We start from the raw sequence: 16,650 nt of genomic DNA on the forward strand, positions 1-16,650 counted from the left end.
TATTTTTTAAATAAACATATAATGTATTTTTAGCCCCAGGGGTATAGGTCTGTGAATCGCCAGGTTTACACACTTTGCAGCACTTACACAGTGCACACACACCCCCCCCCCGCCAATGCCCATAACCCCACCACCCTCTCCCAACCCTCCACCCCCCCAGCAACCCTCAGTTTGTTCTGTGAGATTAAGAGTCTCTTACAGTTTGTCTCCCTCTGCTTTTCAGAGTCTTAAAAGTCTCTAGCCTCCCAATGATTGGTGACACCTGGGGTCTTCAGCTGAACATATTCTTTAAATGTAGATCTCACAGGGTAATCTAAAGAAATTATTTGATAAGTTTTGAAATAAGTTTCAATCTTATTCCACCTTATTTATAACTCTCGGCATATCCTTTCTAAAATCATTTACAGAATTTGACCATGAAGAGCATATGCTGTCATGACAAGTACAGAAGGAAGCAGGAACATAAATCAATGAGATAATGCTGTTCCTCTACAAAGTGTGTGTCACAGCGCACTTCTGTTTTCTGAAAAGTTTTCGGTAGTTGAGCATTTTGCTTTCTCACATCATAATGGGGAAGTTTGTGTGTCTAAGAGAACATTCTGTTTTGTATGGTTAAAAACTGCATCGTAAGAGGCATTCCCACCAAGGCAGGGTGGGGAGCCCGCTGGGGTTTTTTAATCTCGTATTTCAGTGATACCTTTGATAAAAGATTGATGCGTAGAATAGAGCCACTGAGTAATTGTGTGTCAAAGGTAACTGTGTGATACTCATTTCTTGAGCCAAGGGTCCTCAACAGCAGCGTCACTCTGCGTGCATTCTTTCTCACCAGTGGCACAGTCGAAATATCCCTTCTTTTTTTTCTCCATATAATGAGGAAAAGTGTTAGCCTTTGGGAGATTCAAATGGGTGCATCTATTTATGTTGTGTTTTTCCTGTTTAACTTGTGATTCCTTCTAAACCAGAGGAAAGCCAGCTGTGTATTTAGTTCCTATGCATATGTAGTTTCCTCTTCCTTGAGACTCCACTTTGTGTTTCTTTTACCATAGGATGGCTACGGTTCTTTGCAATGGGATATGGCTTTAGCTTTCACCACTGCATTTAAATCACCGCTCCCTCTAACTGTCATGTAAAGGGGATACTACGAAGTTGTCCTCTCTTTTTTCTTTTTTAAAATCTCAGAAAAGATTTCTTTCCTCAGCTCGAGAAATCAACATCCAAGAGTCGGTACTACCTGCTTCAAGCAGGTACTGTCGCCCCGTGGGTGACTGTATCCTCCTACTGGCTCTCACTGGAAGGCAGTTATCATACTAAGAAGCTTTTTGTATGTGTGGCATTAAAATTAAAGCCAAAATAAAATGTTCTATTATTTCATTCAAAGACAAATATATTCATTACGAAAAGAACTCTTTAACAATATTTTGTTGGTGAATATAGTGAGCACAAATCAATAAAATTTTTGGTGTTGGTATTTGTACAACACTATATTATGTGCAAAGATCTACATGTCCTAAAACTGAATTAAGAGTTGAGAATAAGGGGCGCCTAGGTGGCTCAGTGGGTTAGGCCGCTGCCTTCGGCTCAGGTCATGATCTCAGGGTCCTGGGATCGAGTCCCGCATCGGGCTCTCTGCTCAGCGGGGAGCCTGCTTCCCTCTCTCTATCTTTCTCTGCCTACTTGTGATCTCTCTCGGTCAGGTAAATAAATAAAATCTTAAAAAAAAAAAGAGTTGAGAATAATCCCTCTTATGTGATTATTCGGTCTAGCCAGCAGACCTACTCCCTACTAGTCCATCTTCCCCCAGGCATCAGGGAGACGTATTTTGGGGTCCAGGTTGATTCCATTTCTATTTGTCCATGAGAATCCACAGCAGACCTGTATTTGCAAACCAAATGGGAAGTTGAAAGGAAGGTTGGTTTTTATACAGCGTGGCCCTGGCCTTCAGCTCAGACCATGCTGGTGGCCACGGCAGAGCGTGAATGGTCAACGGAGTAATGAACACGAATCTTCTCGTCTTAGCCTTACACCAGTCGAGAAGTCATGGGGTTTCTGTAAAATTGCCCTCGGGAAGTTTTTTAAAACATGTATTTTTGAAGGTGTTACTGAACCGAGTCTACAGGAACCATGTGTGCACAGTCTGCAATCTGGAGAGTTTCGTGGTTTCGAGGCCTTACTGCTTCTGATTGTTTCTGATCATGTGCCCTTCTTTAACTTCACCAAAAATGTAGGTTGGTTTCAATGAGAGTATTTCTGTGGGAATTCCGGCCCTGAGACTATGTTCATTGTCCTCAAATGCTCTTCTGCTAGAGTTGATCTTCTGGGGTAATTCTGTGCACTTGAGGAAGTGGTTACAAAGATCTAAATGTTATGGGTGTCTGAGATGCAGCGAGAGCCAGAGACTTTTCCCTGAGGTTGTTACGATACAGTTTAACTTGTCACCGCCGCAGCTGTGAGTTTCCTTATTAAAAGAGTGCCCCTTTACCTGTCCTTGCACTCCCCTCACGGGGGTCTGTTTTAGCAAATGATCTGCTATCAGCTCTCTGATTCTTTTTCTCTGCCACAACAAAAAGATGGTAGCTTATTCTGGAGGCTGAGTGGAGGCAGAGAAATTTGTTAGGAGTGAACTCTTATTTTAGCGTTTACTAATCTTGTGTCGTGGTATGTTTTATTGGGCATTCCTAATGCTGTACCTACAGCACAAAGCTAGGTGCTTGGGGAACATAAAACTGAAGGAGGAAGGGCTTTTGCTCTCAAGAAATTCATGTTTACAAAGGAGTTATGTTGTAACGGAGTAGCCCAGTGAGAAAGCCCAGTGGAGGAAGTACCGGAATGTTTTCTAAAGGTCTCAGAGAAAGAAACATACCCATGCAGAGAGGGTCAAGTGATAAAGGGTTATTTGAATGTCATCTAAATCCTCATTATAAGCTACTAAAATTGAATAGAATTTCTACATTAAGGTGCAATAAAGTTAAGAATTAGAGGACTGCTACTAATTCCTTCTAACTCTATAAATACAAAAAGTAAACTAGAACAAATATTGTGATGTAACTTTCAAATGTCTCTTTAATCAGAGTCATATGGTTCTTTCATGATATTTCTCAAGCTTGTTATGTTTATTTCAGACACTAAGTGGACTCATGGAAAATTATTAGGAGCCAAAACTTATTTTCCATTCTAAAAAGAAAAGAAATATTGCAGATCTATAATGTTGACTTTAATCACTTTTAATGAAACATAAGTGTGCACAGATACAAAATATGCATAAACTTCTCACAGCTTTTATGAACTTTAAAGCCAAAAGACATGTAAGTTAAGGGAAAACTTTAAAAAATAACATTTAATTGAATGATACTAATGTGAGATTTTGTTTTTCAGAAGCCAAATCACCAATACGGAGACCATTGTCTGTAGAAAGATACATTTGTACTTTCTGTTTCGCTTGTGTTTGACTTGTATTTGATTTTGATTTTGCATCTGATGGAACATCTGTGGCAATGTGCAGTCATCATTTTTCTTAACAAATAGCTTGCTTTTGTCTATTAATTTACTCCTAATTTTATTTGTATCTACTAATTCATTGTTTCATTTAATACCCCAAATGCAATACTGAAGAAAAAATATATTATTAAATGTACCCTGTGATGATTCTACTCCTCCTTTTCTATTTGTAAGTTATAAAACTTGTGTTCTTAGAATAAATCATAACATTGTTGGTGTTTAGTTAGCATAAATGCATAATTTACTTTTTAAGTCCATTTATTTTATTTTCTCTTACCTTATGGCAATATATATACCTAACCTTGCCTCACTTCATTGTCATTATGCTAATCAGTACTGCAAAAGAAAAGTCTTGTCTTTTTAATTGGTAAGAGAATGGTGCGTGTGTGGTAGACAGGGACCACTGTTATCAAACTTAACATCAAGGCCCTGCCAACCTCAGAGCCTGCTCACCAACACTTTGAAAGTTTCTCTCTGATCACTTGGCACCAATGTCTTATAAATGCGAACATGGGAACTGAAGTCAGATGGCAGCAAGTCCGTCATTAATGTTATTCAGATTATCTAACATATCCTGCCTCAGTATTAGCAGTTTTTGATTGTCAATGTGAAAACACAGAATTTTTAAATTCCCCGAGAACTTGAGACTATGTCTGTAGATTTCTAGTAGATAGGAACACGAGTCTGACAAATGCTGGCCTACGGACTGTTAGGCAAATACCTAATAACCAAGAAGTAGTTCCTGTCTGGTTTTGCTTTTCTTAGAAAAGATTGGCAACATTTCTGAGGATATCTGGTGATGTTCTCTTCCTCCGCCTTGATCTGCTCTCGACAGTCAGCAAACCGATGCCCTCTGTTTTTATGTGAAAAGACTTGGTGGAATAGGAGTTGGTCTAAGACCTGAACAGAATTCAGTTAAACAAACAGAACGGCTTGAATATTTTCCTGCAGTACTGGAAGTGACCTTCTCCTTTCCACTGCACGTGAACTCTTTGCGAGAGGAGCCAGGGCTTCTACCCCACTGTACGCCCAGTGTGGGATACCGTGCCCAGCACAGAGCAGACACTGAGAAAATGTTTGCTGGAAGGATGAATGAATGTTGGTATAAAGAGTTCTTAGTGGTATAGTATGCGTCAGGTGACATGCTCCAGTGTCTTATTCCTGAAAGTATATGACCCTTAGCTCACTGGTGCAATAACTCAGCTGGCCTGAAGAAGACTAGCCTCCACTTGCCGCTGGTATGTTCTGGCCTCAAGAATCAGACCAGTTCCTTTCACTGCCTAATATAGTTAATATCTGGACAGTGATAAAAAGTTCCCCTATTGGCATATGTCCTCTGGTGTCCTTCCCTGTCCTCAGCCTGTCATTCTTGTGAGTCAGGAAGCTGTCATATTTTCCTGACTCCCAGAAAGCCTACAGGTCACAGTCTGGAGTACGATCTCTTATGTCGCTCACCTCACCCCATCTAGCTCCAGTCAGAGAAGTGGAGGAGAGTGCGCGCCCTGTTTGTCTTCTCATCTGTTCTGTTTGTCTGACTCCTTTTCATGATAGGCTACGGAGATAAACTGTGTATTTGTTAGAGATAGCTTGTGATTCTTCAAGATCAAAGCATGTTATTACTGACCCTTACCAGAAGATTTCTTTCGTTAAGTTATTGTTTATTTTTTCTCCATGATAACTTTTCTCTAATTTAGCTTTTTTCAACCAACTTTCATATCTTGTACCAGAAAAAATTGCTCACCAGATAATGCTCCCTGGTTTCGTCATGTGCTTCAGACATGTGATTGTAACACTTGAGGCAAATGTTCCGCTTGGTTCCAGTTTTCAGACTGAAACAACTAAGCAGAAAGACTGGCTTTTCCCTTCTGAGCAATTTCTTTACATTCGGGTCTAACATTCATTTCTTAGGTTGCATATGTGAAACTCCTGGCAGTGAAGGTTGGAAAGGGAAATTTGGTAATACCAGAGATTAGAAACTTCATATGCTAATGTATTGTTTAAAATGGATCTAGCCAGAAGCAGGCAAACTCTTGATCACTCCTTGTAAGCTGTGTGGCTGAAAGCAAAGCCGTTGACTTCTCTGTACATTCTGGGGTTTTCCGTCTCAACAGTTAAACCTTGTCTTACACCTCATTGTCTTCAAGCTTGTAAAAATTAAGAGATTTGGAATTTGGAAATATAAAATACAGTAGAACTTTATGAAAATATCAAACAGAAAAACAAGATAATCTTCAAGAGGAACTAAATCTAAATAAATACTTGGACCAAAGATTAATATTTTATTTCATAGTGTACAAAAATCAGACTATACTGTCATTAGCACTTTGAGTTAATTGATTGGTTGTTTTTACTCCTATGTTCCTATCAAATGAAATGCTTTCAGTACTGTAGTTTATGTTCTTATATTTTTTTATAAAAATGAATATGATGTGCTTTGAAATAAAATCATGTAAATAAGAGGAAGCAACAGGGAAATTTTTATTAAAATTGTTTTCATATAAAGAATTGAAAACAGCATGATGATGGCTCATCAAACAAAAAGAAAAACCTGGTGTTCTTACATCTATCTATAGTAAAATAATGGTAGAAATCACTCACATTGTCACGTTTGAAATGTGTACATATAAGTGTATATACCTTTGCACAGGCATACATGTTATGTGTTCTACCAACTGTGGTAACTAAAGGTGTTTCAGGGTTTGAGTTACTTCAAAGAGCCATATGCCTTTATGTTGAATATGTATTGAGTATATCCCATCTGCCTCCAAGTAGGTATACGCTTATAACACATGATGCAGAGGTGTGCCCCCAGGTAAACAGATGACTGTCCCTGTACACTTTTTGGAATAACAGGGAATTGGCCTGAATGGCCCAAATATTTGCTTAGGTACAAGCCCACAGTAGGCTTTACTTCAAAGCAGAGACTGAGTTGTTTTTAACTGTTTTTTAAAATGGTGCCTAAGGCATGTTATGTTTCAGAAGTCCAGCACATACATTCTGAGCTGTTTGTTTGCTTGAATAGGGAGAAGATCCAATTTATCCGAACTGAAGGGACCCCAGGATTGGTGCGTCTTTCAAGTGATGCCGACCTTGTTATGTTGCTGAGGTATGGAACACCAGTTTTTGAAGTAGAAAGTTTTCTGTCATTGGATGTTATGGAGTGTTTTAGAAAATTCTATCCTAATATTAGTAGCCTAAAAATGTCTCTGTTATTCTTAAAGACTTGTGGAATACTCATGTGGAAGATGTAGGATGCTGGTGATGTAGTGATAACTCGTTTCAGATTGCACTTCTTAGTCTGAGATCTGTTTGATTTTTTCTTTTTTTTTTTTTTACCCTGGTGATAAATGAGGTGGTATTGGAGAAGGGAGAGATTAATAGAGGCCAATGGTAGAATGTCCCACTCACGAAATGGAACGCAAACATATACAGGCTTTCCCCTTTGGAGTAAAAGGTCATATTTATATTTTCTTTCAAATTCTTTCCTCCAAATGTGCTTTTTTTGTTTATTTTTTCTGATTTGATGTGATTTTTTAAAAATGATTTTGAGAGTTTAGGTTTGGGAAATTCGATCAGAAAGTTGAAATTTGATCACTGGTACTCATTGCTGACTTGATAGGCCTTCATAAAACTGACCAGCTGCATTTTCTTTCCTGATGGTTAGGTCAGCTTTGGTTTATTTTAGAGTAGTTTAGAAAGGAAACTGGCAAGTTTTCAAAAGATTTTTCATTTTTAATATTATCCCTCAAATGTAAGAGAGTAGAATAAGTTAATGCTTTGCTCTACCCAATAGTTGGGACACCCACCACCAGAACGTGCAAAGAATTAAAGGCAAAGTCATACTGAAACAGACCACACACCGTTTTATTGGTCATAGAGTGCTAACAGTCTCATTCATGGTACTCATGATGATCTTGACCCTCACCGTTTCTGACTGCCTGCATGACAGTTGCCATACTTGTAAAACTGAAGTCAAAAAATTATGTTCCTTTCCTGGGTAGTTGGAGCATAGTTCAAAGGGATATATAACCACTTCCCACAGACACTTTGCTTCACCTGATCCTGAACAAGACCTATTGGGAAGCAAGGGTTACTTCTCAGTCGAAGGGGTGACCTATGACTGTGTTACACTGAATGAGTTCTAAGAACAGAATATAGTGTGCTACATGGTCAGGAAGACTGTTGGTTAGTTACTATGTAATATGATGTTTCTACCATAGTTCGGTTGGTAATAAAATAGTTCTGTTGTAAAATTCTAGAAATTTTAGAAATCTAAGCATTTTTACTTAAACTAAAAAAATTCTGCATTTGGAATTAATAAAAACACAATGATCATAAAATAGAAATCATGACTATCATTCACCTATTCTTAGTTCAATAATCTTTAGATGGTATCGTCCTCAATCTTTTAAGTTACAGTATAGCTTAGAATATTTGTGCTTTTGTTAACACTGCAGTTTTCCTGAGTTTTTATGTGTTATATGGTTGAACTTAAAAATACTTAAAAACTGGGGCACCTGGGTGGCTCAGTGGGTTAAAGCCTCTGTCTTCAGCTCAGGTCATGAGCCTCTCTCTCTGCCTTTCTTTCTCTCTGTCTGCCTCTCTGCCTACTTGTGCTCTCTTCCTGTCAAATAAATAAATAAAATCATTAAAAAAAATACTTATACATATATATGTATCAGTTTTAAGTATGTATATGTATGTATATACATATATATACATATGTGTGTATATAGATACACACACATGTGTATATATATATATATATATATATGAGCAAAGCTACATTTTCCTCAATTTGGGGAAACACTGTATTATCTGAAGTTAATTGGCCTTTGGAGAAGTGTGAGAAATTCATTTATTATATAATAGTTCTATAATTATTATATTCAAATGATGTTATTAAGTTCTAGACTTATTTTATTTAGATGATCAGATGTATTTATTAAATTTAATAATTGTACATAGTGACACAATGTATTCCATGTGGTTGCTTAATAAATAATGTTTAATAGTTATTGAAACATTTTCAGATGTCCTTAGTTATCAGATGTACTTAGTTATTTTTTATTTTACTTTGGAGTTTGAGTCTTTTGAATCAGTGACTATAAACTCAAGCAATGGACTAGTTGCATATATAGTGAAAGACTTTCTGTCTATTTTTATACTTTGCCTATTTCCTTTTTCTTTTTTTTTTAAGATTTTATTTACTTACGAGAGAGAAGAGAAAGAGGGAGGGCACGGGGTGGGGGGAGGAAAAGCAGAGGGAAAGGGACAAGCAGACTCTGTGCTGAGTGCTGAGCTCTGAGCCTGATGTGGGGCTCGATCTTAGGACCCTGAGATCATGACCTGAGCCAAAATCAGAAGGCAGATGCTTAAATGACTGAGCCACCAAGGTGCCCCTGTTTCTTTTTTAAGATTTTATTTATTTAATTGACAGGCAGAGATCACAAGTAGGCAGAGAGGCAGGCAGAGAGAGAGGAGGAAGCAGGCTCCCTGCCAAGCAGGGAGCCTGACACGGGACTCAATCCCAGAACCTCGACCCAAGCCGAAGGCAGAGGCTTTAACCCACTGAGCCACCCAAGCACCCCAGGTGCCCCTATTTTTAAAAAAAGGAAAATCAGGGGAGGAGTCAAGATGGCGGAGAAGTAGCAGGCTGAGACTGCTTCAGCTAGCCGGAGATCAGCTAGATAACTTATCTAAAGATTGCAAACACCTGAAAATCCATCGGCAGATCGAAGAGAAGAAGAACAGCAATTCTGGAAACAGAAAAACAACCACTTTCTGAAAGGTAGGACCGGCGGAGAAGTGAATCCAAAGCGACGGGAAGATAGACCCCAGGGGGAGGGGCCGGCTCCCGGCAAGCGGCGGAGAAACCGTGCACAAAATCAGGACTTTTAAAAGTCTGTTCCGCTGAGGGACATCGCTCCAGAGGCTAAACCGGGGTGAAGCCCACGCGGGGTCAGCGTGGCCTCAGGTCCCGCAGGGTCACAGAAGGATCGGGGGTGTCCGAGTGTCGCAGAGCTTGCGGGTATTGGAGCAGGGAAGCCGGCTACAGAGACAGAGCCGACAGTGAGCTCGCAGCTTGGGGTGACCTTGAACCGGTCGCAGGCTCGGTGAGCTCGAAGCGCGGCCGGAGGTCAGGCAGACGGGAGTGACTGGGCGCTGTTCTCTGAGGGCGCACTGAGGAGTGGGGCCCCGGGCTCTCGGCTCCTCCGGGCTGGAGACCAGGAGGCCGCCATGTGTATTCCCGTCCTCCGGAACTCTACGGAAAGCGCTCAGGGAACAAAAGCTCCTGAAAGCAAACCCGAGCGGATTACTCACCCCGGCTCCGGGTAAGGGCGGTGCAATTCCGCCTGGGGCAAAGACACTTGAGAATCACTACAACAGGCCCCTCCCCCAGAAGATCAACAAGAAATCCAGCCGAGACCAAGTTCACCTACCAAGGAGTGCGGTTTCAATACCAAGGAGAGCAGCAGAATTCCAGAGGAAGAGAAAGCCAAGCACGGAACTCATGGCTTTTTCCCTGTGATTTTTTTTAGTCTTACAGTTAATTTAATTTTTTTCTTTTTCATTTTTTGTTTTTTTTTTCTCGCCTTCGGGTAAAAATTTTTTTTAACTGTTACCTTTTTCTTTTTTAATGATTTTTTACTAGTTTATCTAATATATATATATATATATTTTATATTTTTCTTAGGTGTTTTCTTTTTTAAAAATTCTTTTTTTTTTCTTTTTTCTTTTTTTTCTTTCTTCCTTTTTGAACCTCTTTTTATCCCCTTTCTCCCCTCTCACGATTTGGGATCTCTTCTAATTTGGTTAAAGCATATTTTCCTGGGGCTGTTGCCACCCTTTTAGTATTTTACTTGCCCCTTCATATACTCTTATCTGGACAAAATGACAAGACGGAAAAATTCAACACAAAAAAAAGAACAAGAGGCAGTACCGAAGGCTAAGGACCTAATCAATACAGACATTGGTAATATGTCAGATCTAGAGTTCAGAATGACAATTCTCAAGGTTCTAGCCGGGCTCGAAAAAGGCATGGAAGATATTAGGGAAACTCTCTCGAGAGATATAAAAGCCCTTTCTGGAGAAATAAAAGAAATAAACTCTAACCAAGTTGAAATCAAAAAAGCTATTAATGAGGTGCAATCAAAAATGGAGGCTCTCACTGCTAGGATAAATGAGGCAGAAGAAAAAATTAGTGATATAGAAGACCAAATGACAGAGAATAAAGAAGCTGAGCAAAAGAGGGACAAACAGCTACTGAACCACGAGGGGAGAAATCGAGAGATAAGTGACACCATAAGACGAAACAACATTAGAATAATTGGGATTCCAGAAGAAGAAGAAAGAGAGAGGGGAGCAGAAGGTATACTGGAGAGAATTATTGGAGAGAATTTCCCCAATATGGCAAAGGGAACGAGCATCAAAATTCAGGAGGTTCAGAGAACGCCCCTCAAAATCAATAAGAATAGGCCCACACCCCGTCACCTAATAGTAAAATTCACAAGTCTCAGTGACAAAGAGAAAATCCTGAAAGCAGCCCGGGAAAAGAAGTCTGTAACATACAATGGTAAAAATATTAGATTGGCAGCTGACTTATCCACAGAGACCTGGCAGGCCAGAAAGAGCTGGCATGATATTTTCAGAGCACTAAACAAGAAAAACATGCAGCCAAGAATACTATATCCAGCTAGGCTATCATTGAAAATAGAAGGAGAGATTAAAAGCTTCCAGGACAAACAAAAACTGAAAGAATTTGCAAACACCAAACCAGCTCTACAGGAAATCTTGAAAGGGGTCCACTAAGCAAAGAGAGAGCCTACAAGTGGTAGATCAGAAAGGAACAGAGACCATATACAGTAACAGTCACCTTACAGGCAATACAATGGCCCTAAATTCATATCTCTCAATAGTTACCCTGAATGTTAATGGGCTAAATGCCCCTGTCAAAAGACACAGGGTATCAGAATGGATAAAAAAACAAAACCCATCTATATGTTGCCTCCAAGAAACTCATTTTAAGCCCGAAGACACCTCCAGATTTAAAGTGAGGGGGTGGAAAAGAATTTACCATGCTAATGGACATCAGAAGAAAGCAGGAGTGGCAATCCTTATATCAGATCAATTAGATTTTAAGCCAAAGACTATAATAAGAGATGAGGAAGGACACTATATCATACTCAAAGGGTCTGTCGAACAAGAAGATTTAACAATTTTAAATATCTATGCCCCCAACGTGGGAGCAGCCAACTATATACACCAATTAATAACAAAATCAAAGAAACACATCAACAATAATACAATAATAGTAGGGGACTTTAATACTCCCCTCACTGAAATGGACAGATCATCCAAGCAAAAGATCAGCAAGGAAATAAAGGCCTTAAACGACACACTGGACCAGATGGACATCACAGATATATTCAGAACATTTCATCCCAAAGCAACAGAATACACATTCTTCTCTAGTGCACATGGAACATTCTCCAGAATAGATCACATCCTCGGTCCTAAATCAGGACTCAACCAGTATCAAAAGATTGGGATCATTCCCTGCATATTTTCAGACCACAATACTCTAAAGCTAGAACTCAACCACAAAAAGAAGTTTGAAAAGAACCCAAATACATGGAGACTAAACAGCATCCTTCTAAAGAATGAATGGGTCAACCGGGAAATTAAAGAAGAATTGAAAAAAATCATGGAAACAAATGATAATGAAAATACAACGGTTCAAAATCTGTGGGACACAACAAAGACAGTCCTGAGAAGAAATTATATAGCGGTACAATCCTTTCTCAAGAAACAAGAAAGGTCTCAGGTACACAACCTAACCCTACACCTAAAGGAGCTGGAGAAAGAACAAGAAAGAAACCCTAAGCCCAGCAGGAGAAGAGAAATCATAAAGATCAGAGCAGAAATCAATGAAATAGAAACCAAAAAAACAATAGAACAAATCAACAAAGCTAGGAGCTGGTTCTTTGAAAGAATTAATAAAATTGATAAACCCCTGGCCCGACTTATCAAAAAGAAAAGAGAAAGGACCCAAATAAATAAAATCATGAATGAAAGAGGAGAGATCACAACTAACACCAAAGAAATACAAACTATTATAAGAACATACTATGAGCAACTCTACGGCAATAAATTTGACAATCTGGAAGAAATGGATGCATTCCTAGAAACCTATAAACTACCACAACTGAACCAGGAAGATATAGAAAGCCTGAACATACCCATAACCAGTATGGAGATTGAAAGAGTCATTAAAAATCTCCAAACAAACAAAAGCCCAGGGCCAGATGGCTTCCCGGGGGAATTCTACCAAACATCTAAAGAAGAACTAATTCCTATTCTCCTGAAACTGTTCCAAAAAATAGAAATGGAAGGAAAACTTCCAAACTCATTTTATGAGGCCAGCATCACCTTGATCCCCAAACCAGACAAGGATCCCACCAAAAAAGAGAGCTATAGACCAATATCCTTGATGAACACAGATGCGAAAATACTCAACAAAATACTAGCCAATAGGATTCAACAGTACATTAAAAAGATTATTCACCACGACCAAGTGGGATTTATTCCAGGGCTGCAAGGTTGGTTCAACATCCGCAAATCAGTCAATGTGATACAACACATCAATAAAAGAAAGAACAAGAACCATATGATACTCTCAATAGATGCTGAAAAAGCATTTGACAAAGTACAGCATCCCTTCCTGATCAAAACTCTTCAAAGTGTAGGGATAGAGGGCACATACCTCAATATCATCAAAGCCATCTATGAAAAACCCACCGCAAATATCATTCTCAATGGAGAAAAACTGAAAGCTTTTCTGCTAAGGTCAGGAACACGGCAGGGATGTCCATTATCACCACTGCTATTCAACATAGTACTAGAGGTCCTAGCCTCAGCAATCAGACAACAAAAGGAAATTAAAGGCATCCAAATCGGCAAAGAAGAAGTCAAATTATCACTCTTTGCAGATGATATGATACTATATGTGGAAAACCCAAAAGACTCCACTCCAAAACTGCTAGAACTTATACAGGAATTCAGTAAAGTGTCAGGATATAAAATCAATGCACTGAAATCAGTTGCATTTCTCTACACCAACAGCAAGACAGAAGAAAGAGAAATTAAGGAGTCAATCCCATTTACAATTGCACCCAAAACCATAAGATACCTAGGAATAAACCTAACCAAAGAGACACAGAATCTATACTCAGAAAACTATAAAGTACTCATGAAAGAAATTGAGGAAGACACAAAGAAATGGAAAAATGTTTCATGCTCCTGGATTGGAAGAATAAATATTGTGAAAATGTCTATGCTACCTAAAGCAATCTATACATTTAATGCAATTCCTATCAAAGTACCATCCATCTTTTTCAAAGAAATGGAACAAATAATCCTCAAATTTATATGGAACCAGAAAAGACCTCGAATAGCCAAAGGGATATTGAAAAAGAAAGCCAACGTTGGTGGCATCACAATTCCGGACTTCAAGCTCTATTACAAAGCTGTCATCATCAAGACAGCATGGTACTGGCACAAAAACAGACACATAGATCAATGGAACAGAATAGAGAGCCCAGAAATAGACCCTCAACTCTATGGTCAACTAATCTTTGACAAAGCAGGAAAGAATGTCCAATGGAAAAAAGACAGCCTCTTCAATAAATGGTGCTGGGAAAATTGGACAGCCACATGCAGAAAAATGAAAGTGGACCATTTCCTTACACCACACACAAAAATAGACTCAAAATGGATGAAGGACCTCAATGTGCGAAAGGAATCCATCAAAATCCTTGAGGAGAACACAGGCAGCAACCTCTTCGACCTCAGCCGCAGCAACATCTTCCTAGGAACAACGCAAAAGGCAATGGAAGCAAGGGAAAAAATGAACTATTGGGATTTCATCAAGATCAAAAGCTTTTGCACAGCAAAGGAAACAGTTAACAAAATCAAAAGACAACTGACAGAATGGGAGAAGATATTTGCAAACAACATATCAGATAAAGGACTAGTGTCCAGAATCTATAAAGAACTTAGCAAACTCAACACCCAAAGAACAAATAATCCAATCAAGAAATGGGCAGAGGACACGAACAGACATTTTTGCAAAGAAGACATCCAGATGGCCAACAGACATATGAAAAAGTGCTCCATATCACTCGGCATCAGGGAAATACAAATCAAAACCACAATGAGATATCACCTCACACCAGTCAGAATGGCTAAAATCAACAAGTCAGGAAATGACAGATGCTGGCGAGGATGCGGAGAAAGGGGAACCCTCCTACACTGTTGGTGGGAATGCAAGCTGGTGCAGCCACTCTGGAAAACAGCATGGAGGTTCCTCAAAATGTTGAAAATAGAACTGCCCTATGACCCAGCAATTGCACTATTGGGTATTTACCCTAAAGATACAAACGTAGTGATCCAAAGGGGCACGTGCACCCGAATGTTTATAGTAGCAATGTCCACAATAGCCAAACTATGGAAAGAACCTAGATGTCCATCAACAGATGAATGGATCAAGAAGATGTGGTATATATACACGATGGAATACTATGCAGCCATCAAAAGAAATGAAATCTTGCCATTTGCAACAACATGGATGGAACTAGAGCGTATCATGCTTAGCGAAATAAGTCAAGCAGAGAAAGACAACTATCATATGATCTCCCTGATATGAGGAAGTGGTGATGCAACATGGGGGCTTAAGTGGGTACAAGAAGAATAAATGAAACAAGATGGGATTGGGAGGGAGACAAGCCATAAGTGACTCTTAATCTCACAAAACAAACTGAGGGTTGCTGGGGGGAGGGGGTTTGGGAGAAGGGGGTGGGATTATGGACATTGGGGAGGGTATGTGCTTTGGTGAGTGCTGTGAAGTGTGTAAACCTGGTGATTCACAGACCTGTACCCCTGGGGATAAAAATATATGTTTATAAAAAATAAAAAATTTTATTAAAAGCCTTAAAAAAAAAAAAAAGGAAAATCATTCCTGGTACAAATGGACTTGATTATCAGCAAGCTGCAATGTCGACATGCCACAGCTCTAGGAAATTATTTCATTCAAAATAAACCCATGTAAGATTGTTCTCCAAAATAGCTATTATAAAACTCAAGAATTTTTAAATGACGTTGTTACATTTGTTATTAATTATTCTGTATCATATATTCTTTCATTAACTGAACTCCTGTAAAAAATCTACCTCTCTCATAGCTCAAATATGAAATGATTGATTTATTTGACTGTTAGAATTTTGAAGTTTATATAGTGAAAGACATCATATATAAAAGCACAAAGAAAGTTAACAAACTAAAAGAATATATTCACAACATGTAAAAGGGAGATGTTATGAATATGAGAAGAATGCTTTTAAATCAATTCAGAAGAAAAGAACCCAAAAGAAAAACGGATAAAGGGTAGAAGAAAAAGGCATTTCTTAGAAATTGAAGTAAGAATAGTCAGTAAACTGGGGCACGTGGGTGGATTAGTGGGTTAAGCACCTGCCTTCGGCTCAGGTCATGATCCCAGCTCCTGGGATAGAGTCCCGTGTAGGGCTTCCTGTTCAGTGGGGAGTCTGCTTGTCCGTCTCCCTCTGCCCCTCCCCCTGCTCATGCTCACTCTCTGTCTCTCTTTTTGCCAAATAAATAAATAAAACCTTAAAAAATAAAGAACAAAAACCAAAAAACAACGTTTAAAAGAAAAGATTAGCCAGTAAACTCATAGACAGATGCTAGCAATCATAGAATGCAATTTCCAATGATGACATAATATTTCATAATATTAGATTTGGAAAAAGTTAAAAAATTAAAAAGTCTGATAATATTGAATAAGGAATAGGGACTCTCATACTGTCTGTACTTGGGATTACAATTCCTACAACCTTTTCAGAGCACAGTTTGATGATATTTCGTATAGTTGAAAAGGCATATGTGTTATGACAGAGCACTTCTGCTTTTAGATACATACCGTGTTTATACTAAACCTCCTTGCTCTGCACAAGGAAATATATACAGGATCTTCATTGCACCATTGTTGACAAAAGCACAACACTGGGAAAAAATTAATACTTGTCAAAAGAGATAGCTTCAAAAGTACCGACATTTTGGGCTGGATACACGTTTGTTACA

At 38.9% G+C, this 16,650-nt stretch overlaps 1 protein-coding gene across 4 annotated transcripts in view; it reads left to right on the top strand.

Moving 5' to 3' along the window:
• The window catches only part of HECW2 (HECT, C2 and WW domain containing E3 ubiquitin protein ligase 2), a 368,867-nt gene that overhangs the window by 297,012 nt on the left and 55,205 nt on the right, over positions 1-16,650 (top strand). For all 4 annotated transcript variants that reach the window (XM_082689013.1, XM_082689011.1, XM_082689012.1 and 1 more), the window contains one exon: positions 6,518-6,601. In XM_082689013.1, coding sequence (XP_082545139.1) covers positions 6,518-6,601 — 84 coding nt within the window. The remainder of the gene's footprint in view (positions 1-6,517; positions 6,602-16,650) is intronic.

The sequence above is a fragment of the Mustela nivalis genome (genome assembly GCF_964662115.1).
Source record: "Mustela nivalis genome assembly, chromosome: 11".
Lineage (NCBI taxonomy): Eukaryota > Metazoa > Chordata > Mammalia > Carnivora > Mustelidae > Mustela > Mustela nivalis.